At 50.2% G+C, this 18,060-nt stretch overlaps 1 protein-coding gene across 1 annotated transcript in view; it reads left to right on the top strand.

The window, feature by feature from the left end:
- The window catches only part of SDK1 (sidekick cell adhesion molecule 1), a 595,735-nt gene that overhangs the window by 550,917 nt on the left and 26,758 nt on the right, over positions 1-18,060 (top strand). The window contains exons 39-42 of the mRNA XM_012638907.1: positions 1,502-1,663; positions 2,314-2,439; positions 12,839-13,003; positions 16,663-16,800. Of these exons, the coding sequence (XP_012494361.1) occupies positions 1,502-1,663; positions 2,314-2,439; positions 12,839-13,003; positions 16,663-16,800 (591 nt within the window). The remainder of the gene's footprint in view (positions 1-1,501; positions 1,664-2,313; positions 2,440-12,838; positions 13,004-16,662; positions 16,801-18,060) is intronic.

Below are 18,060 nucleotides of genomic sequence, written 5' to 3'. Positions count from 1 at the left end.
AAAAATTGATTAAATAAATAAAATTCTGACACACACAAGCCGGGAGCGGGGAAGGCCAGACTGGCTCTGGCTCCTACTGGGACGGAATTTAGAGACTCTATACACGGGTCTGTTTTTGCTCCAGGAAAATGAAGGCATTTTTAACAACAAAGAAGGAGTTGCTGTCTGGCATGACTGTACATCGGGCAGGACCCAGTTCATTTGCCTGTGACAGTCACCGTGTGTACGAGGTTGGGGCAGACTCTCTGGGCAGAAACGCCCCATTTCTCTACAGAAAAACTCAGATTCGGAGGGTCACTCAAAAGTAGCCAAAACTTCTCTGAAATAATTTGGAAGGAAATAATTTAGCTGAATAAATATTTTATAAAAGGCATAGCATGAAAACAGCGAACCAGCTAGTAGGTCGTTAGGATTAGAGAAATTGGCTTTGATGGCTTTGAAAGGTGGGTCTATTTCGTATTTAAAAGGCACTTTGTTCTGTTCTGAAGTCAAGGCCGCTGTAGTCCCAAAGGTGCTGACGAGGCTACACTGCTCTGGCATGGGACGCGGGGCCGCCAGCGGGGCCGGGGCAGGAGGCACGTCCACCAAGCACAGCTCTGCTCCAGGACGCCCATGGAGGCGAGCCCTGCCTTGGAAATCCCACCTCCCTCCTCCGCCTCTTCCTGCAGGAGACATCCGATAGGTTTTAGTCTACTAAAAGCTCTGAGAAGTTGAGAACTTACTTAACATTTTTTTAAAAAAAATGCATCATTTTCAAACTTATTTAACCAAAGAACCTCAGTTTTCCTTCTGGGAAATGCTATATATGCATAATTTTCAGTATATATTTTCCCCAAAAAATGTTAAATCTCAATTATCTATTTCTACTTAATACAACCAGTGAGACTTTTACGTTATTCACTCATTTACATACGCATATGTGAGAACGTTTGTCTCTGTGTTGTCATCATCCTCTGACCCAAGGCCCCTGTGCTTGCAGCAGTGAGTATATTTTTCTTCATCCTTGCTCAAGTTGCTGGCGCCCGTCGGCCACAGACTGGCTGCAGGCCCCTCGTGGGGTCTAACTAAATCCCCCTGCTTCTCTTTCATCCTCTTCTCTCCCTGTGACTATGTCAGGAGCTGGCAGTCACCATGCCAGTGGCACAGGACTTTGTACCCCTCAGAGCCAAGCCCATCCTGGAGACAGGTGGGCCGTGCCCCTGCCCAGCGCCCACCGGCGGGGTGTCCCTCCCTCCTGGCGCCAGTGGTGGGGCGGGCTCCTCCCTCTCAGTGCTGCGGCTTCCGCTCTTTCCTTTGTCAGCGCCACTTATCAAGCTTAAGCTCTAATTACACTTATCTGTGCTGAAAATTGGCTATTATCACCATGTAAACCCCTCCTAATTGTAAGAAATACTTCCTCGCAAACTGTGGGGACCGCTCCCTTGTTATTGCAGCAGCACAGATGGGCTCAGCCCCTGGCTGAGCCAAGTTCCTCTCTCTCCTTTGCCTCTGGCGGTTCCAGGCGTGAGCAAGGTGGTGACCGTGGAAGTGAGGGGCAACTGGCAGCGCTGGCTCAAGGTGCGGGACCTCACGAAGGGCGTGACCTACTTCTTCCGTGTCCAAGCGAGGACCATTACCTACGGGCCCGAGCTCCAAGCCAATGTCACGGCGGGGCCCGCCGAGGGTAAGTGGAACTCCAGAGGTTCCGCGTCGGTGCCAGCTTGAGCCTCTGGCCCTGTTCCCTGGGCTGGGGTTTTGTCCCTGGGCTGGGGTTTTGTCCGCCGTCTCAGCAAAGCAGTGTTGGCGACTCCGAGCCGCCACGAACTCAGGGACGTTTGGGCAATGTGGGAGTCCTCGATCACGTGCATGTGAACTTCTGCAGGGGCGCTTGTTACACACAGATGAGCAAACTCTTAGGCATTAAGCCTGTATTGTTTTTCTGGGAAAAACATAAGTGAACTGGATTTTTGAAATAAAATAAACAAGAAAATTTAAAAGTTTCCGTATCTTGAAGAAGGGCCATTTCACGTCCTGCTCAGCCAATGGTTTTGGCCTTTGTTTCTGCACTCTGAGGCCGCAGGCAGTGGTGCTGATGTTCATGGAGCCCATGAGGTCCTGGCGCAGTGTTGAGCACCCTGCACACATCTCCCCTCCTGGTCCTCTGAGAGCCTCCCCGTTTTAAGACGAAAAGCCGTGGCTGAGCAAGGTTAAGTAACCTGCCCAGAGACCCAGGCCTTGATGGATCTGACCCTGTGCTGTGACATGGCCCCATGCAGGGGATGATGCACTCCTGCGTGCACACGTCCACCCTCCCTTCTCTTCGTCATCCCACAGGGTCCCCGGGTTCCCCCAGAGATGTCCTGGTCACCAAGTCCACCTCTGAGCTGACCCTGCAGTGGACCGAGGGACATGCTGGCAACACACCCACCACGGGCTACGTCATAGAGGCCAGGCCCTCAGGTAGGGGCGTCGGCGTTACGGGAAAGTGGTTCCCGATGCTGGGATCCACTTGCAGTCTGCGCGAGTCCTTGGCTTTGCGAGAGAAAGAATTCGGGAGAGAGCCGACAGAATCAAGCGAAAGCAAGCTTTATTTGGGAAATACAGATCTACACCATGGACAGAGTAGAGGCTAGTTCTCCCTGCTGAGGAGAATAGCACCTGGGGATTTGTTTTTTGTTGTTGTTTTGTTTTTTAATTTAAGCTCACTTAGTCATAAACTAAGCAGGGCAGGAATATTCATGTTCTTTCTTGGAAAGGGGTGATGATTTCCTAAAACCGAGAACCCTCCCTTTTCTTTACTTACAGTTTCCCTCCCAGAACTGCTATGGTATCGGCAGGAGCTCCCTTCAGCCTGCTGACAGTATAGCTGGGGTGTGATGAGCCGCAAGGCCACGCAGTGGCTAACTTCCTTGCCATCTTGGTTTAGACAGGTCTTAGCTTGTTCTGTCACCACACCCTGTCTTTGCTCAGGGTGGCTGGGGCTTTTGACTCGAGTTAAGCAGGGCCTGCCGATTCCCTATCTCATCCGGCCGGAGGAATGGTGTCTCAGCCCAGCTGAAAGCAACATTCCTAAGAGTCTCGGTGTCAGAGCCTTTGGCTACTTTCTCTTTCAGCATCTCCCCAGCAAAGCTGAGACAAGAGGGCAGTTGTGTTGGAAGCAGAGACTCACATCTCACTCTCCACCTTTCAGGTTTATAATCACAGCTGTACTATTCACCCCAAGGGCATTTGATTCGGATGTTTTAGCCACGTGGCACTCACTTAGGAGGATGATAATTGTCATTCTCAGAAATAGGCAAAGGAGAACTTAGGGACACGTAAGACATTTTCTACTCATCAGTGAGATCCGGGAGTGTTTCAGGAACTCATCTCCGGGTTCCGAATGTTTGCACGCGGGCTGGGAAGAATCACGCTCATCTCTGACAGTGTGGATATTCTTATTAACAGAGAGCACATCATTTGCTTCATTTTTTAAGTTTCTGAAAATGAGGTCTAAGATCTATTTCCAACTCTATTCACCCGAAGAATTTTCTTCCTTCCATTCGACTTTAATAACTAAGGACGGACATTATTGGAAAATGAATTTCTGATGGGTTAAGTTGGATATTACTGCTTGGAGTTGGAGGTATCACCAGGCCTAGGGAGCACTGAGCAGCTTCACGGTGACCTTCAGATGGTTGCACAGTTAATCATGAACATCTGAGCATGAAAATATGCGATGTGCCAGGGAGGCATTCGGGAAGCGAACCATCAAACCCCGCCCGCCAGATGGGCTGCAGAGCTAGGAGCCGTTTTAGTCTAATATTTAAAGAGGCTATTAGACCAGGAGGAAGGATCCCAAAAGTTACATCCATCACTGTGTCGGAGTCATTTGTTCCTTCCTCCCCCACCAAATTGCTTTTGAAAGATGACTAGTTAATTTGCCTTCTAGAAACTTCTAAGGAGAAACCTAGTGCATAAGATGAAAAAAAATTCTACTTAAAGGCAACACAAAAATGTATTTGGCTTAAGAACTCAAAAATTCAGGATTGCTAGCCTGAGCGAGGCATTTGTTCTGTGCTGGAAACAGTGGGTCCCAAATTGATGAGGAATCTGAGCCTGGCAGGGGCTTTCCGTGGGCACCGGACCGCCATACCTTGAAGCAGATGGCCCTGGAATAGCCAACTGGCTTCTATTGATGACATTTGGCTCAAGATCCCAGCCAGAGAGTGCCAGTGCTATGCAGGGAGGGTCCTGGTGAGATTTGGGCCCCAAGTGAGGGGCTGCAGGGGCCCAGTGTAAGGAAACAACTCAAACTTTTCCTCTGCAAATCTAGGGAGAGCATTTATTACAAAGGTTACTTTGTTAACTCTTCAAGCCCACCAAGGAGCCCATGGACAGAATTCAGGAGATCTATGAACTCAGATGGGAAAAAAATACATTTTTATTTTCACTAACCTCTAATGGAAATTTAACATTTCCTTTAATTATGAACTTGGTATATTTGTGTACCAGGGCTGCCATAACAAAGCACTACAGACTAGGTGTCCTAAACAACAGAAATTTTTTGTCTCGTAGTTCTGGAGGCTGGAAGTCCAAGAGCAAGGTGTTGGCAGGGCTGGTTCCTTCTGAGGCTGTTCAGGACACTCTCCTGGCTCCTGGGAGTTACTGATGCTTCTCCTCATCTCTTCTCATCTTTACGTGGTGGTCTCCCTGTGTGTGTGTCTGCGTCCACATTTCCCCCTGTTGGTAAGGGCACCAGTCATGGTGGAACAGGGTTTACCATACCCCAGCGTGACCTCCTCCTAACCAATGACACCTGCAATGGCCCTATTTCCAAATAAGGTCATTCTGAGTTATTAGGGTTAGGACTTGCACATATGAATTTGTAGTGGCAGGCAGGGACGAAATTCAACCCATCATAATAGGTGAGAAACCACATAAGCAACAGTAGGACCTGTGACAGCAATAGAAATCACGGATACTTTCATGCGACGTTCCAGCTAGTGCCGACATTTCACCATATTGCTTATGCTTGTCATTACTTTGAAATTACAACCATCTGTGGACTCTCTGCTAGACCTTGTTATCTCATGAGTTCGTGAAGAAGCAGAGACTTCTAAGTTGCTCTGGGATAATGGTGGTCACTGGTCACCTAAACCCAACTCTGTACACATCTTCCAAAGAACCATTGAGCTACACACGTGGCACAAAGGAAACCACCCAGACTCTATACTTCTGACACCACCAAGAGACAGAGGCTGCTAGGAACTGTCTCAAAGTCATTGTAAGCATTGTCAATGTAATTGGTGTCCTGTAATCTTATTTTATGCATCTGAAGCCATTCCGAGAGGGCATCCTTAAGGGTCAACAGATTGCCGAACGGACCCAGGGCACCAAGAACAGATTAAGAAGCCTGCACTAATAACCACATCTTGAAGAGTCTTGCTGCTCGCTTTCCTCTACCTGAGTGCCTGCCTCCCTGGCTGTAGACTGAGAATCCCAGGGGACCTGTGGCTGTAGAAGGGAGGAGATGTTCTGCATCTCAACTGTGTCATGCAGGTGTCTGGGTGGTGACACGGTAGCATAGTTTTGCAAGATGCTGCCGTTGAGGGAAACCGAGTAAAGGGACACAAGCTCACTCTGGATCATTTCTCATCACTGCATGGGGCTCTGCAAACATCTCAAAATAAAAAGCTGATTTTAAAATAGTAATTTTTAAAAAGCCATGGATGGTCTCCCCAGCCTGTTCAGTCAAGTGCACCAATGTGCCTTTGAAAAGAGCATCCTCCTGTCACACGTCAGCCTGTGAGGATGTGCTGTCCGCAGCCAGCCACGGTGCCTGGGCTTAGCATCTTAACGCTAGTCAACACTTTGGGGCATTTTCAAAGAGATGATAAGGCGTTGCTTCTCAGGCTTGCGTGGGGAGCTGTTTAATTTCTCCTCCGGTTATCACATGCTCATCCGCCCACCGTGCTGAAGGAAACAGGAAGCGTGTTGGCTAGACGTGCTGCATCCGGGGTCTGGAGGCAACATGAATGAGAACTAATTGGCATGTCGGCTGGGGCGTCACGCTGGGCCCCACGCCTTGGAGGAGCTGCCCAAACGTGGAGGAGTCAGTTGGAGGTCTGAGCTCAGCAGGGGTGGAGCCAGCAGTGGACACCGACCCACGGGGAGCTAAAACATGACGAGAAACTGCCCAGGAAGATGCCTTCTTTATCAACGAGTGCTAAAGATTTTGCTTTCACTTCCGCTTTGCTACTTGACATTGGAAAGCAGATTGCCAACGATTTCCCCTTTCGGATCGTTAACAGAAGCAGAGCAGGCTGCTGGACCCGTGGCCTCTCACAGAAAGTTGGGAAAGACGCCCCTCCCTTCTGTGACTAAGGCCAGCAGCAACTCGTCAAAGGAAATGCTTCTATGGATTGTCAATATTTAAACACCTTGCGGTACCTGAGGGCTTTGGATCTCAGCTGTCATCTATTACAGGCCTCATTACACAAAGCATTAAGTGCTGTATCATCTCATTTTCCCCACTGAAGCTCTCTGGCAAGGCGTTCTCCAGGCAAGGGAGTGGTTTACTGAAGGCGTAATGGGCCCTAGTTTTTATTAGGAGGGGCCAAATCAGGAGCCCTCACCACAGGACAGCGGGAGACGGGGCACCTTGTGCTGGGCAGCCCATGGCCCAGGCTGTGGGCTCAGCCTGATGTCTCTCCGCCCCGCCAGATCTCTGCCTTGCCCATGGGAGCTCTGTGGTTGCTGCAGAGAGGATGGGCAGCAGGCCTGGGCAGCCTGGGCAGATGGCAATGTGGCCTCTCCCTCTTCCTTCTGCATCCAGACTTTAACCCCTCAGATTCTTCCGAGTAGCTCCCACTGCTGCCATAATGTGGAGACACAGAGAACTGAAGAGCAGCTAATGAAATGAGCACCGGGCTCGGACACAGGGTCCCCTCTTATTCCCCAGAGGGTGTTCGGAGAGAGTGGCCCAAGGACATCGCCATCGGATTCCGGCAGCACGACCAGGCCAGCACATTCCTTTCTCTGGTTGTGTGCAAGTTTCCTCCGAATCGTTGTTGCCAGCTCCCTGGAAGGCAGTGGGAACTATGCAGTGGGCATATGCAGATGATTTATTTACACAAATTATTCCGAGGCATTTTACTGTGTAGATCATGAAGCCTAATTTACATATTTACACAATAGACTGGAATGGCACTAAAGGAACTATAAATATATTTTCCTCTCCAAAGCAGCCATGAAATACATATTTAGAATGTACCCAGTGCAGGCAGACATTGAATTGCTTTTTCCACAAATAATTATTTAGCCCAGAGCTGAGAGCCGGGGAGCTGGAGGCCGGCCCCTCGTCTCATCCCTGAGGGGACACTCCCCGGCACTGGCAGTCCACTCTCCGTCCTCCTGGGAGCTTCCCAGCTCCCTCCCATTCATTACATTCAACTTCAGTCTTTGGTGACGGGAGTTTTCAATTGAACAAAGAAGAAAATCAGTGTTTCTCCGAAGGTTTAACATCCACGCAAGTTCCCAAGTCAGCAAATTCAGCAAGAGGGCTGCAGCCGCGCTCAGATGGTGCTGCCGGCCCTTGTCTTGTCTTTGTCGTAACCGAGTTTGTTGACAGCTTGTCAACCGAGCAGCCCCTTCCTTCCCGGGGCCAGTCTCCCTCACAGGCCATCCTTCATTTCCTGCCTTGAATGAGGATCAGACACAGGTAATTTTTTCTATCAGATGTATTTAGCCTGGTGTGTAAGCCCCACCTGCTTCAGTTAAATTTCTCACCTAGTTGACCATTTGAACAGAGAGGAATGGCAGTGTTTAAAAAATAAACAACTGACAGGCTTCCATTTGCTTGGAGCTGCAAGCTGACAGCCGAGCGGCTGGTTGTGTGAGTCAGTGGAACCAGCGAGCGCAGGCGGTGAATGACAGCTCCATGCGGCATGGAGACCCTGTTTAATTGTCCATGAAATCAAACTTTTGCACTGGCATGACGTCTGCCCTGATACCTGCAGCACACTACTCTGTTCTGGGCGTTGGAGGGATAAATTGAGTGCTGCACCCTCGGATGTGCTGCACTGGGCTCCATCTCAATTCCGAAAAGAGGCGATCATGTTTGCAGGTTTATTAGGACATTGTCTGGGAACAGATGTGCTTCCTACCGTCTGGGCGGGGGAGACGCTGGCACGGAAGGATAATGGCTGACTCATTCTGCCGGCTGGAAACAAGTAGCTGGGATGGCAAAACCTGTTTATCCTGGAAGAGATTTCCTGTTTCGGGGATCTTCGATATTACCCACTTCTGTCGTTTAAGTAGCCAAACAACATAATAAAGGAAATAAAGACAAGTGGTTTGTAGTCTCTGTAGAAGAAGCACCCAGATGGGGAGCTGAACTTGCACACGTTGACTCTCACGCATCTTTCCTTCTGAGGTCACAGGATTTTAGGTTTGTGATGACAGTGTGGCTTATTTAGGAATATTTTGCAAGTTTCTTTCTCGGTGGTTTCTCTGCTTCCTCAGTGGTGTTTTTCCAACAGTGTTTCTGTACCAAGAGTCCTGGCAGGTATTCCTTCAGGTGGCCAGAGAGGGAGGAAAGGATAGGCCCAGCAGACAGGCATGAGGGGGTCACTCTGCTGCACGGACCCAGCCCTTCCCCAGATGTCAGCAGTGGAGGCCAGACTGGAGGGGGGCACTGCCCCCAGGAAGTTCAGAGCCCTGGCCCCGACAGGGGGTTGGGGCCCAGATCAGTCATCTGGGCTCAGCCATTCATCGATGTGATTTTGGAAGGGCCGTGACTGTTCGCTTCCAGCCAGTCCTAGGTTTTCCTGTGATGGTGACGCTGCTCGGGTGGTGGGGAAGCAAAGCCACGCTGGGGTCTTCAGAATATCCCAGCAAGACTCGCCTGGGTAATTGCGAATGGGCTGAACTGTGTGCCCAGAATTGCCTGTTAAAAAGGAGAAGGCCCTGCTCTCTTCTCAGGGATGGATTGAGGTGGAAATCCAGGCACTGGCGATACCCTGGGGTGTGGAAAATCAGTTGCACAAATCTCATTATTGCTAATAGTTCCGTAATGTTATTTTTTCCTCCTAATTTGTAGGGATACTTTTCTCCATCATTGATTTATTGAGATATTTAACAGCATAATACAAATGAGAAAAACAATCTGCAGTTGAGAAACAGAGTGGACGCTTTAACGGCTGCCAAATTTTTTCTTACCCACTCGTGGTCATGGTGTAAATATTAGTGTGGATACGTAGCCTGGTGAATTAACTGGAGTGTAAAATGTGCTGATTTTGTGAAGGCAGAATTAAGCAGAATAAAAATAGGAACATTTTCTTCTGTTAATTCAGAAAGAAATTCTCTCGGTATGACATTCCTCCCAACATTTTTGAGTATAAATGGATTGCTAAATAAATCGTTCTGTGTTGAGATTCTGTATCAATATTTTAAAATGTTTTTATGAAAAATGCGCACAATTTCTAGAGCTATGACAGAGCGCTTAAAATAATATGTGGCCTTTAGGTGATGGTAGAGGAAGGGGAATCATTTTTTTCCTTCAGTAGTAGGAAGACATTACAGAAACATTAACGCAAAAGACATTCAGAGAATCCACTCCAGAGGTGTTCAGACCTTCTTAGAACAGTCTGAAAAAATATTTCATAATCTTAGTCCCTTAATTTCAATGGTTTTAAGCAGCACCCGGTTTATAAGAGTCTGTATTTTTGTCTTTAGTCTCTGTCACAGCATAGAATTATCTATCTTTTTTAGAGGGAAAACAATTTATTCAATATTTAAAGTCCTTAAAACAGTGACTTGCTCATAGTAAGCATTAAATTAAATGGTGGTGGTTTATTATTTACTGAGCCTGCTTGCACTAGGCCATGGGACACAAAGATGGATGGATGGGTGGATGGGATGATGGATTGGTGGATGGATTGGCGAGTGGGTGGATGGGTGGATGATGGAGGGATGGATAGAGGGATGGGTGGTTGAATTAATGGATGGGTGGAGGGATGGGGGCTAGACAGATAATGCCAACAGATATCTATTGAGCTCTTAAAAAATTCAAGAGCCCAGTGGTGTAAACCAGTGGGTAAATGTGATGATGTGCTTTGGAAGCCCGTTGGTAGAAGCAAACATCCCTTCCTGGAAAGTGGGGTGGGGTGAAGATTGGGCTAGAAAAGGTGAGTCTGAAAGGGTGAAATGACCTTGTTGATTTTCCTCCAGCTGGACCATGGCCTGTGAATAGCTCATTGAGAACAGAAATCACATCTGATTTCCTAAAGGGCAGAACAGGGCCTGACAAAAGAATGGGCACTAAAGTGTCTGTGAATAAATAAGTGGGGGTGGCAGGGGAGGAGGAGGCAATGGGGTTCTCCAGGCTGAGGGAGAAGCCTGTGCAGAGTAAATGCATGAGCTCCCCCCAACCACTCTCATGCAGAATTCACATACAACATAAATCACGTATAAAAATCATTTTGTGCGTAAGCCTCAGTATCTTAGCAGGGAAAAAAAAAGGCTTAGGCCAGCCATGGCTTGCCATTTTGACACTACTAATGGTCATGAGTATCTTGATGAGAAATGACTACATACTACCTTTCTGCCTGTCCAGAGATTTGCACCTTTAAAATCTCATTCACATCTATTCCTCATTAACCTGTGACTAGGAGGACTTAGTTGGTGCAAACTCTAAATCCTCTGCAAATATAGACTGATACAATAGCAATTTTCTCCCTGTTTACTATTGGGCTAATCCATGTGAGCGTATCTGGTGCTTCAAGGTGTGTGATAAGGTTGGTTTCCAGATCACCCTCAGCCCCAGGAGGCTGTCGGCGCATGGCCATGCATATTCAAATGGGTTTTCCTCACTCACTTGCCTGCTTTTTAAAAGATCACATACCTGTGCCTATAAAAGAAAATATAATTCATGTAGGATTGCTACTTCAAATGAACATTTTGGGCTCTGAGCCCACTTTGTAACCAAACAACCTCCTTAGAGATTGAATTTAAGTTTTATTTTGCAAATGCTCATGTAGTGCTTACTATGTGTGAGGCACTATTCTAAGCACTTTATAAATATTAACTTAAAATCCTTGAAACGAGCCTATGGTGTAGATGACTTGGTTGTCACCAGTCTAAACATAAGGCATGGAAAGGTTAAGTACTCTGCCTGAGGTCACACAGCTAATTGGTGGGCCCAGGCTTTACGTCAGTCTAGCTCCAGACTCTGTCCTTTCGGCCTTTCAGCCACGGTGCTACAGTGTCCGTGGTTTGTTTGATGACAGATTTCACTGATCACTTCTCTTGCACTGTGGGTAGATGCCTCAGAAACAAACCTATTTGCTTCTTCCTTCCTCTCTACATAAGATTTTCTGGCTTGAATTTCAATTTTATTAGTATTTTCCTATATGTCAGAGTTTAAATAAATTCAACATATATATATCTCTTTTTTGCTGTTGTAAAATAAGCATAACCTAAAATGTACCATTTTCGCCATTTTTAAGTGGCATTAAACATTTTTAACTGGCATTAAGCACATTTACATTATTGTGCAACCATCACCACCATCCATCTCCAGAAATCTTTTCGACTTGAAAAACTGAAACTCTGTCCCCGTTAAACACTCTCCACTCCCTCTCCCCAGCTCTCGGCAACCTCCGTTCTACTTTCTGTCTCTAAGGGTCTGACTAGTGTGGGATCCTAGTGTAAGTGGAGTCATACAGGATGTGTCCCTTCGTGTCTGGCTTATTTCACTGGGTGCAGTGTCCTCAAGGTTCATCGGTGAGGGAGCAGAATTTCTTTCCTTTTTAAGGTTGAATAATATCCCATTGTATGGATAAACTACAACTTATTTGTTGACCTATTGGTTGATAGACCCTCGGGTTGTTTTTACCTTTGGCTATTGTGAATTAATGCTGCTGTGAACGTGGGTGTACAAATATCTGTTTGAAATTAAATATATATTTTTAAAAATTATACTAATATTTGGTGGCACCTGAGCATAGACTTAAAAACTAACTGATCTTAGGACAGGACTGATGCTGAAGCCACTCCAAGGGATGCTCAAACTTGAGGGTGGCACTTTGTGTGATTTTGGGGGCGGCTGTAAGTCACAAGCCCAGTAAGGGATCCCCGGTGTGAGGGAAAGGTCCCTGGCAGGGGCTTTCGTGGAGCTCGTGCAGGTCCCACGAGTCCAGCGTCTCCACATCAGCCACCATCCAAGTACTGCCACTGTGAGCAAGATCGCGGCCCCATGCAGATGATATGAAGCTGCACTTGGGGCACTGCGGCCACCGCCCAGCGTGGCGTGGGGTGGCCTTGGCAGCCAGCCTGGCGGCCAGGTAGTCAAAGATGCTGTTGTTTAAAATTTCCACTTTGACCCGTTGGCTGGTTGTTGTTTCCAATTAGGATGCAGGTGGGATGTCCCGGGCTCTCCAGAGACCTCAGGACCATGCTTGGTGTGCACAGGGATGGGGACCAGCTGGTGACCAGTGGGGTGGCCGCAGTGGGAGCTGTTGGCGGGATCACAAGCGTCAGTAATGGGGTGTGCAGGGAACGCAGCCAGCCAGAGGGAGCCAGAAATCCCAAAGATGAGATCCAGTTGCAACCCAGAGGGAAAGGCCCGGAAGCTGATGGGAACACTTGGGGGCAAGGAGAATGGGCAAGAAATGCCCCTCCCCAGGGGGCAGCTTGGTCTGTCACTGAGGGAGGGTGCGTCTCCCTCCTTTCCCCCTGTGCGACCCTCACTGGCCTCTGACACTTACATCAACACCCTGAAGCCAAGAGCTGACCCGCCAGGCAGCGGGCACCTGAGTGCTCACCCCTAGGGACAAGCACTCCTAACCTCTGCTCTCATCTCGTCATCCCTCTGCAGATGAAGGCCTGTGGGACATGTTCGTGAAGGACATTCCGCGGAGTGCCACATCCTACACCCTCAGCCTGGATAAGCTCCGGCAGGGCGTGACTTACGAGTTCCGGGTGGTGGCTGTGAACGACGTGGGCTACGGGGAGCCCAGCAGCCCCTCCACGGCGGTGTCAGGTAGGGGTGTCTGAGGGGTCTCCGGGGAGGGAGGACAAGGTGGAGCCATCAGTGAAAAGCGAGAGGATGTGCACCTGCTTCCTTGGGGCTCTCCGGCTTAGTCAGGGGCTGCCTGGAGAAATGCCGATGTGGAGGGTGGCGTGGAGGGTGGCGTGCGTCCTGGCACTCCCCAGTGCCACCGACCTCTTGGGTAGCTCCCTGCCCTGCAGCCCGTGGGGCCCGCTCTCCTCTGGCAGGACCTTAGGCCCTAGAGCCACCCCCTGCACCACCAGCTCCACTATTGACAAGATTTCTCTACCACATGGTGCTCAAGCAATTCTTAATTTGTTTTCTCATATATTTTAAAAATCAGAGACTTATGCAAGCATCAGAGTGGTCAACTTGGGCTAAGCAGTGTCCCCTCTGGGGTGAAGGCGTTTCCAAGCAAAGCAGAGCCCTGGGCCCCTACGTTGGCTGACACGTCCTTGCCAGGAGCAATGGGTGATTTTGGAAGTGCAGACACAGCCCCAGTGGCCACAGGGGACATGTTAACACTGGATGACCTGAGAGAGGTCGTGTCCTACTGGGGCTTCCCTGAGAGATGCGGGGGGCTCAGGGACTGTGGCTGCTCAGGGTGTGGAGTGAGCCAGTGCCTGTCACTGTCCCTACAGATGGAGTGCAGGTGGCACCCGCCTGTTTCTTGGGCCAGGCCTTTCTTCTTATGTTCATTCCTGGGAGGCTGCTGGGAGGCTCCAGGGCCCAGCCCTGGGGCTGATCTGGGTAGGGTGGCAGAGGAGGCCATGGCAAGGTTTCTTCCTGGAGCACGCATGTTAGGGAGATGACAGAGTTGTCCATGGTCACCAGCGATGTGGCAAAGCTGTGACATATGGGGGGGTGGCTTCTCCTGGGGAATTGGGAAGGTGCACGGGATGTGGCCACAGAGGAGGAACCCAGGGAGGAGGCGGAGAGTAGCAGGACAAAGTGCTGGTCGCCTGGTCACTAAAGGGCCCCAGGAGAAGGAGAAGCACATGGGGGAGGAGGCAAGGCTGTCACTTGTCATCTCCTCCCCCCTTGCTACTCTCACGTGTCAGGACCCTAGGGTCATTTGGCGATGTTAAGAATACCCTCGCTGGGCCCCCACCCCAGAAGGTGATGTCAGTGGCTCTGGGCATTGTTTTTCCAACTCCACAGCAATTCCCACGTGCAGACAGGCTGCCAGCCAGGGCACTGGCGGTTTGACTGAGGGGTGGCTGGAGGACGGCGACACGAGGTGGTTGGAGAGAAGGGCAGCAGCTCGCAGGAACAGGAGGCCTGGGGTGGCAAGTAGAGTCCAGGCCAGAAGCCAGGAGAGACTGGGCTGTCAAAGAGTCAGCTTCACTGTTCCTCTTCCTTACAAGAAAAATGTTTCCTTTCCCTGCATTTAGATTTGCTTAAGCTACTGGCTGCATTTGTTGAAATTGAAAACAGCTTCATCCTTTTTTTGCCACGTGTTTGGAGGAAGGGTAGAGTCTGTGGGCAAGTTTGGGGGCCCTGAGCCCTGCACCCCAGTCTAGGGCTACCCTGGGATTCTGGGACACTCAGTGGGCTATGAGGAGGGGACCCAGAGGATGGCTCAATTTTTTAATGAGTAAGATTTAGAAAAACCAAAAATTTCTCATTTCCTTAATTTTTATTATGAAAATTTTAAACATACCCCAAAGTAGGGAGAATAGAATAAGGAACTCCCAGTACCCCTCATCCCAATTCAGTAATTCAAGATCTGCCTCATGTGTTTTATGTGTGAAAAATTGGTATAAAGCAATTCCAAATACACGTAGTTTTTAATTGCACATCCACAAGCCGATGGCAGAGGCTGGTTCCTTACGTAGGTCACACTCCCTCACCCTTCTTCATGGGGCATTGCGGCTGGCGCCTTTCTCTGAAATGCTGTCGCATCCAGAGCTGGCCTCGCTGCCCGCTGGACTGACCCCCAGAGGAGCCAGCAGCTCGTCACCTACTGGCGTTGCGCCAAGACCCAGTCCGAGCAGCACGGGTGCCCTGCCCTGGTGTAAGGAGCCCACAGAGCAGCTGAGGCCTTTCTTTCCCGTCAGGCGCCAGAGCCAGGCCACTCTGGGCCACACACGGGGGCGGCTTGGGTTGGCTGCACTAGTTATGTGGAGAACTTAATGTGCGGCCTGAAAACCCACTTGCACTTGTGGATTTAAAATACTGTCATTGCCTAAGCAACCCCGTGGTGTCACATTGTCCAAAGCCAATTTCTCCTTGTTATTCCCAGTGTGGGCACATTTTTCATTCTCCAGTGAGATCTCAGCGGAAGGTAGCTGTGTTTTCCGTGGGTTGGCAGCTGGGAGGCAGGCCATGGGCTCTGCCTGTGAGAGGCTTGTGTTTCCTGGCTCCCGGGGCCGCAGAACCAGCCTCCCTGCCAGAGAGACCCCAGCACCATCTAGCACCTACTGAGAAACAATTTCTCACTTTTCTGTTCTTAGTAAACAGAAGAAAACATAAGGAAGAAGAGTAGCCTTCTTCAGAGCAGCTTTTATTTATTTATTTTATTTTTTTTTTTTTTTTTGAGACAGAGTCTCACTTTGTTGCCCTGGCTAGAGTGAGTGCCATGGGGTCAGCCTAGCTCACAGCAACCTCAAACTCCTGGGCTCAAGCAATCCTCCTGCCTCAGCCTCCCAAGTAGCTGGGACTACAGGCATGCGCCACCAGGCCCGGCTAATTTTTTCTTTTTTTTTTTAGTTGTCCGATTAATTTCTTTCTATTTTTGGTAGAGACGGGGTCTCGCTCTTGCTCAGGCTGGTTTCGAACTCCTGAGCTCAAACAATCCACCCGCCTCGGCCTCCCAGAGTGCTAGGATTACAGGCGTGAGCCACCGCGCCCGGCCTCAGAGCAGCTTTTAAATGAAACCTTTTCTGTTCATTTCTCAAAAACATATCTAGAGATGGGCCAATAGTTGAGCTCAGTGTTGCCCCGGCCTCCTGGGGCTGGTGACCTGTGGGCAGGCGACAGCGGGCAGACACACACACCCAGCCGGCACTGGCAGTGCGAGGTTCCTACCGGGTACAGGTGGGACCCAGTGCTTGGCACGGGCGGGGTCAGCTCCTGGGGCCTTCGTGGGCTCAGACCGTAGCCTGGAGCTGACGGGAGCCCCTGAAGGATTTGGAGAGGGGGCGACTTATTTGCATCTTGGGAAGATCTCTCGGGTGGCAACTAAAGAACAGATCTGGGGGAGACAGGAAGAGGCAGAACAGTGGGAAGTGGGGGCAGTGGCGCAGGCAAGCGCTGTCTGGGGAGAAGTCCCAGCACCAGGGAGAGAAGGACGTCCGCGCACCTTGTGTTCCTTCCTCTCTCCCTCAGGCAGCGTTTTTAAGCAGCTGAAATTAGGAGAAAATAAGCATGGTGGGTGGCTTTGATGGGCAAGGCGAGGGCAAGGTCCAGGACACAGACGTCTCCGGGGCGGGGTCCGAGGGCAGAGGAGCCAGGGCCTGGTTCTGTAGAGAGATGGAAAATGGCTTCTCGGAGCTGCTGGGGCCTGGGGCTCCTGAGCCTCGTCCCGCTGGAGGGTGGTTTCCTCTCTCCTGTGACGCGGGTTCACCCAGTACGTCCCTCCTCCCCACGCCTCGTTCACGGGAAGAGCTGCTGTCACACGTCTCCCTGTGTTTGTGTCTTGTCCTCAGCTCAAGCGGAAGCCCCGTTCTACGAGGAGTGGTGGTTCCTCCTGGTGATGGCGCTGTCCAGCCTGATCGTCGTCCTGCTCGTGGTGTTCGCCCTGGTCCTGCACGGGCAGAGCAAGAAGTACAAGAGCTGCAGCACAGGTGCGACGCTCCCGAAGTGCCCTGGGCAGCCTTGAGCTAAAATGTTGACGTTTATTTTTCTCTCCTGGATCTGCCATGCCAGCACCCACTTTTCCGTTTCATCTGCCTGTTGGTGATAAAATAGATGCAACAAACTGTCCTCAGAGGTAGCAAGGTGTAGCAAGGCAAGAGCTCTAGACCTCGGGGCCCCAGGTGCCAGCCCAGCCCGCCCTGGGCTAGCTGTGCATCCTGGAGAAGGCCCTGCAATGATCCAGCCTCTCTGAGCCTCAGTCCCCCTCTGTCCCTTTGCCCAAGTGCAATTGTATTTTGTTATATGGTTAGAAAGCGTAAAGCATTAAGCCGATGAAATATTGTACTAGTCAGCCTTGTGAACAGAGTGAACCGGCCACATCTCAGATAGTTTGGTGTGGCTTGCGGGGAGCTACAGAGATGTCCCGTGGCCCAGCCTCTCATACTCTTGAGCTTGTACCTTGCCTTTGTCCATGGCCTGGCTCTGAGCCCTCCGAGACCGGTTCACTGTGGTGTTTCCGACACAAGCTCCACACCAGGCACGGGTGGGCATTCCGTCTAGAAACATCCATTGCTGAGTGAAGGGCCATCATTAGGGAAAAGAACAGATGGATGTGAGGCAGGCCAGCCGCAGAAAGCACACGCGGTAGCGTCCTTTACAGGAAGGGCAGGAACAGCCCAAAAAATGGGTGTTTCCAGGGGGCAGAATCGAGGTTGCCTCTTGGTGGAGAAGCATGAACAGGGAAGGTGCACAAAGGCACCTACGGGCGCTGAAAATGCTCTCCACACCTCGATGCATTGGCAAAAACATCACCCCAGACCCTTACGATTAGTGTACTTTGTGCATTTTACTATCCTCAGTTTTTAAAAAATGCTCATAATTACCAGTGAGACACTTCTTTGCATAACCAGAACATAACTGAGCTCTAGACTGTGGCCTGTTTTTATCCCGCATGGTATCTGCCGAAGCAGCAGCAGAGCCCAAGAATCTGGACAGTTCTCTGGGATCGCCACATTGGCAGGGCCGGGGCCTCTTTCTGAGCCCAGCACCCTCATTGTGGGTTCTCCCTCTTTCTGAGCCCAGCTCCCTCACTGGGGGTTCTCCCATCAGCTCGTCTGTGGTCCCTTTTTAGAAAAGAGTCCCTGGTGAGGTGTTCTTAAAGAGGATCCCATGTCAGGCCTCTGGGGCGAGGAGATGACTGAGCAGATTCCCAACCCGGCCCTCCATCCCACTGTCCTTGTGCCGAAGGG

This window comes from Propithecus coquereli, unplaced genomic scaffold (genome assembly GCF_000956105.1).
Source record: "Propithecus coquereli isolate 6110/MARCELLA unplaced genomic scaffold, Pcoq_1.0 Scaffold137, whole genome shotgun sequence".
Classification (NCBI taxonomy): Eukaryota; Metazoa; Chordata; class Mammalia; order Primates; family Indriidae; genus Propithecus; species Propithecus coquereli.
Note: the sequence above shows the minus strand (reverse complement) of the source record. Positions and strands in the feature narration are given on the sequence as shown.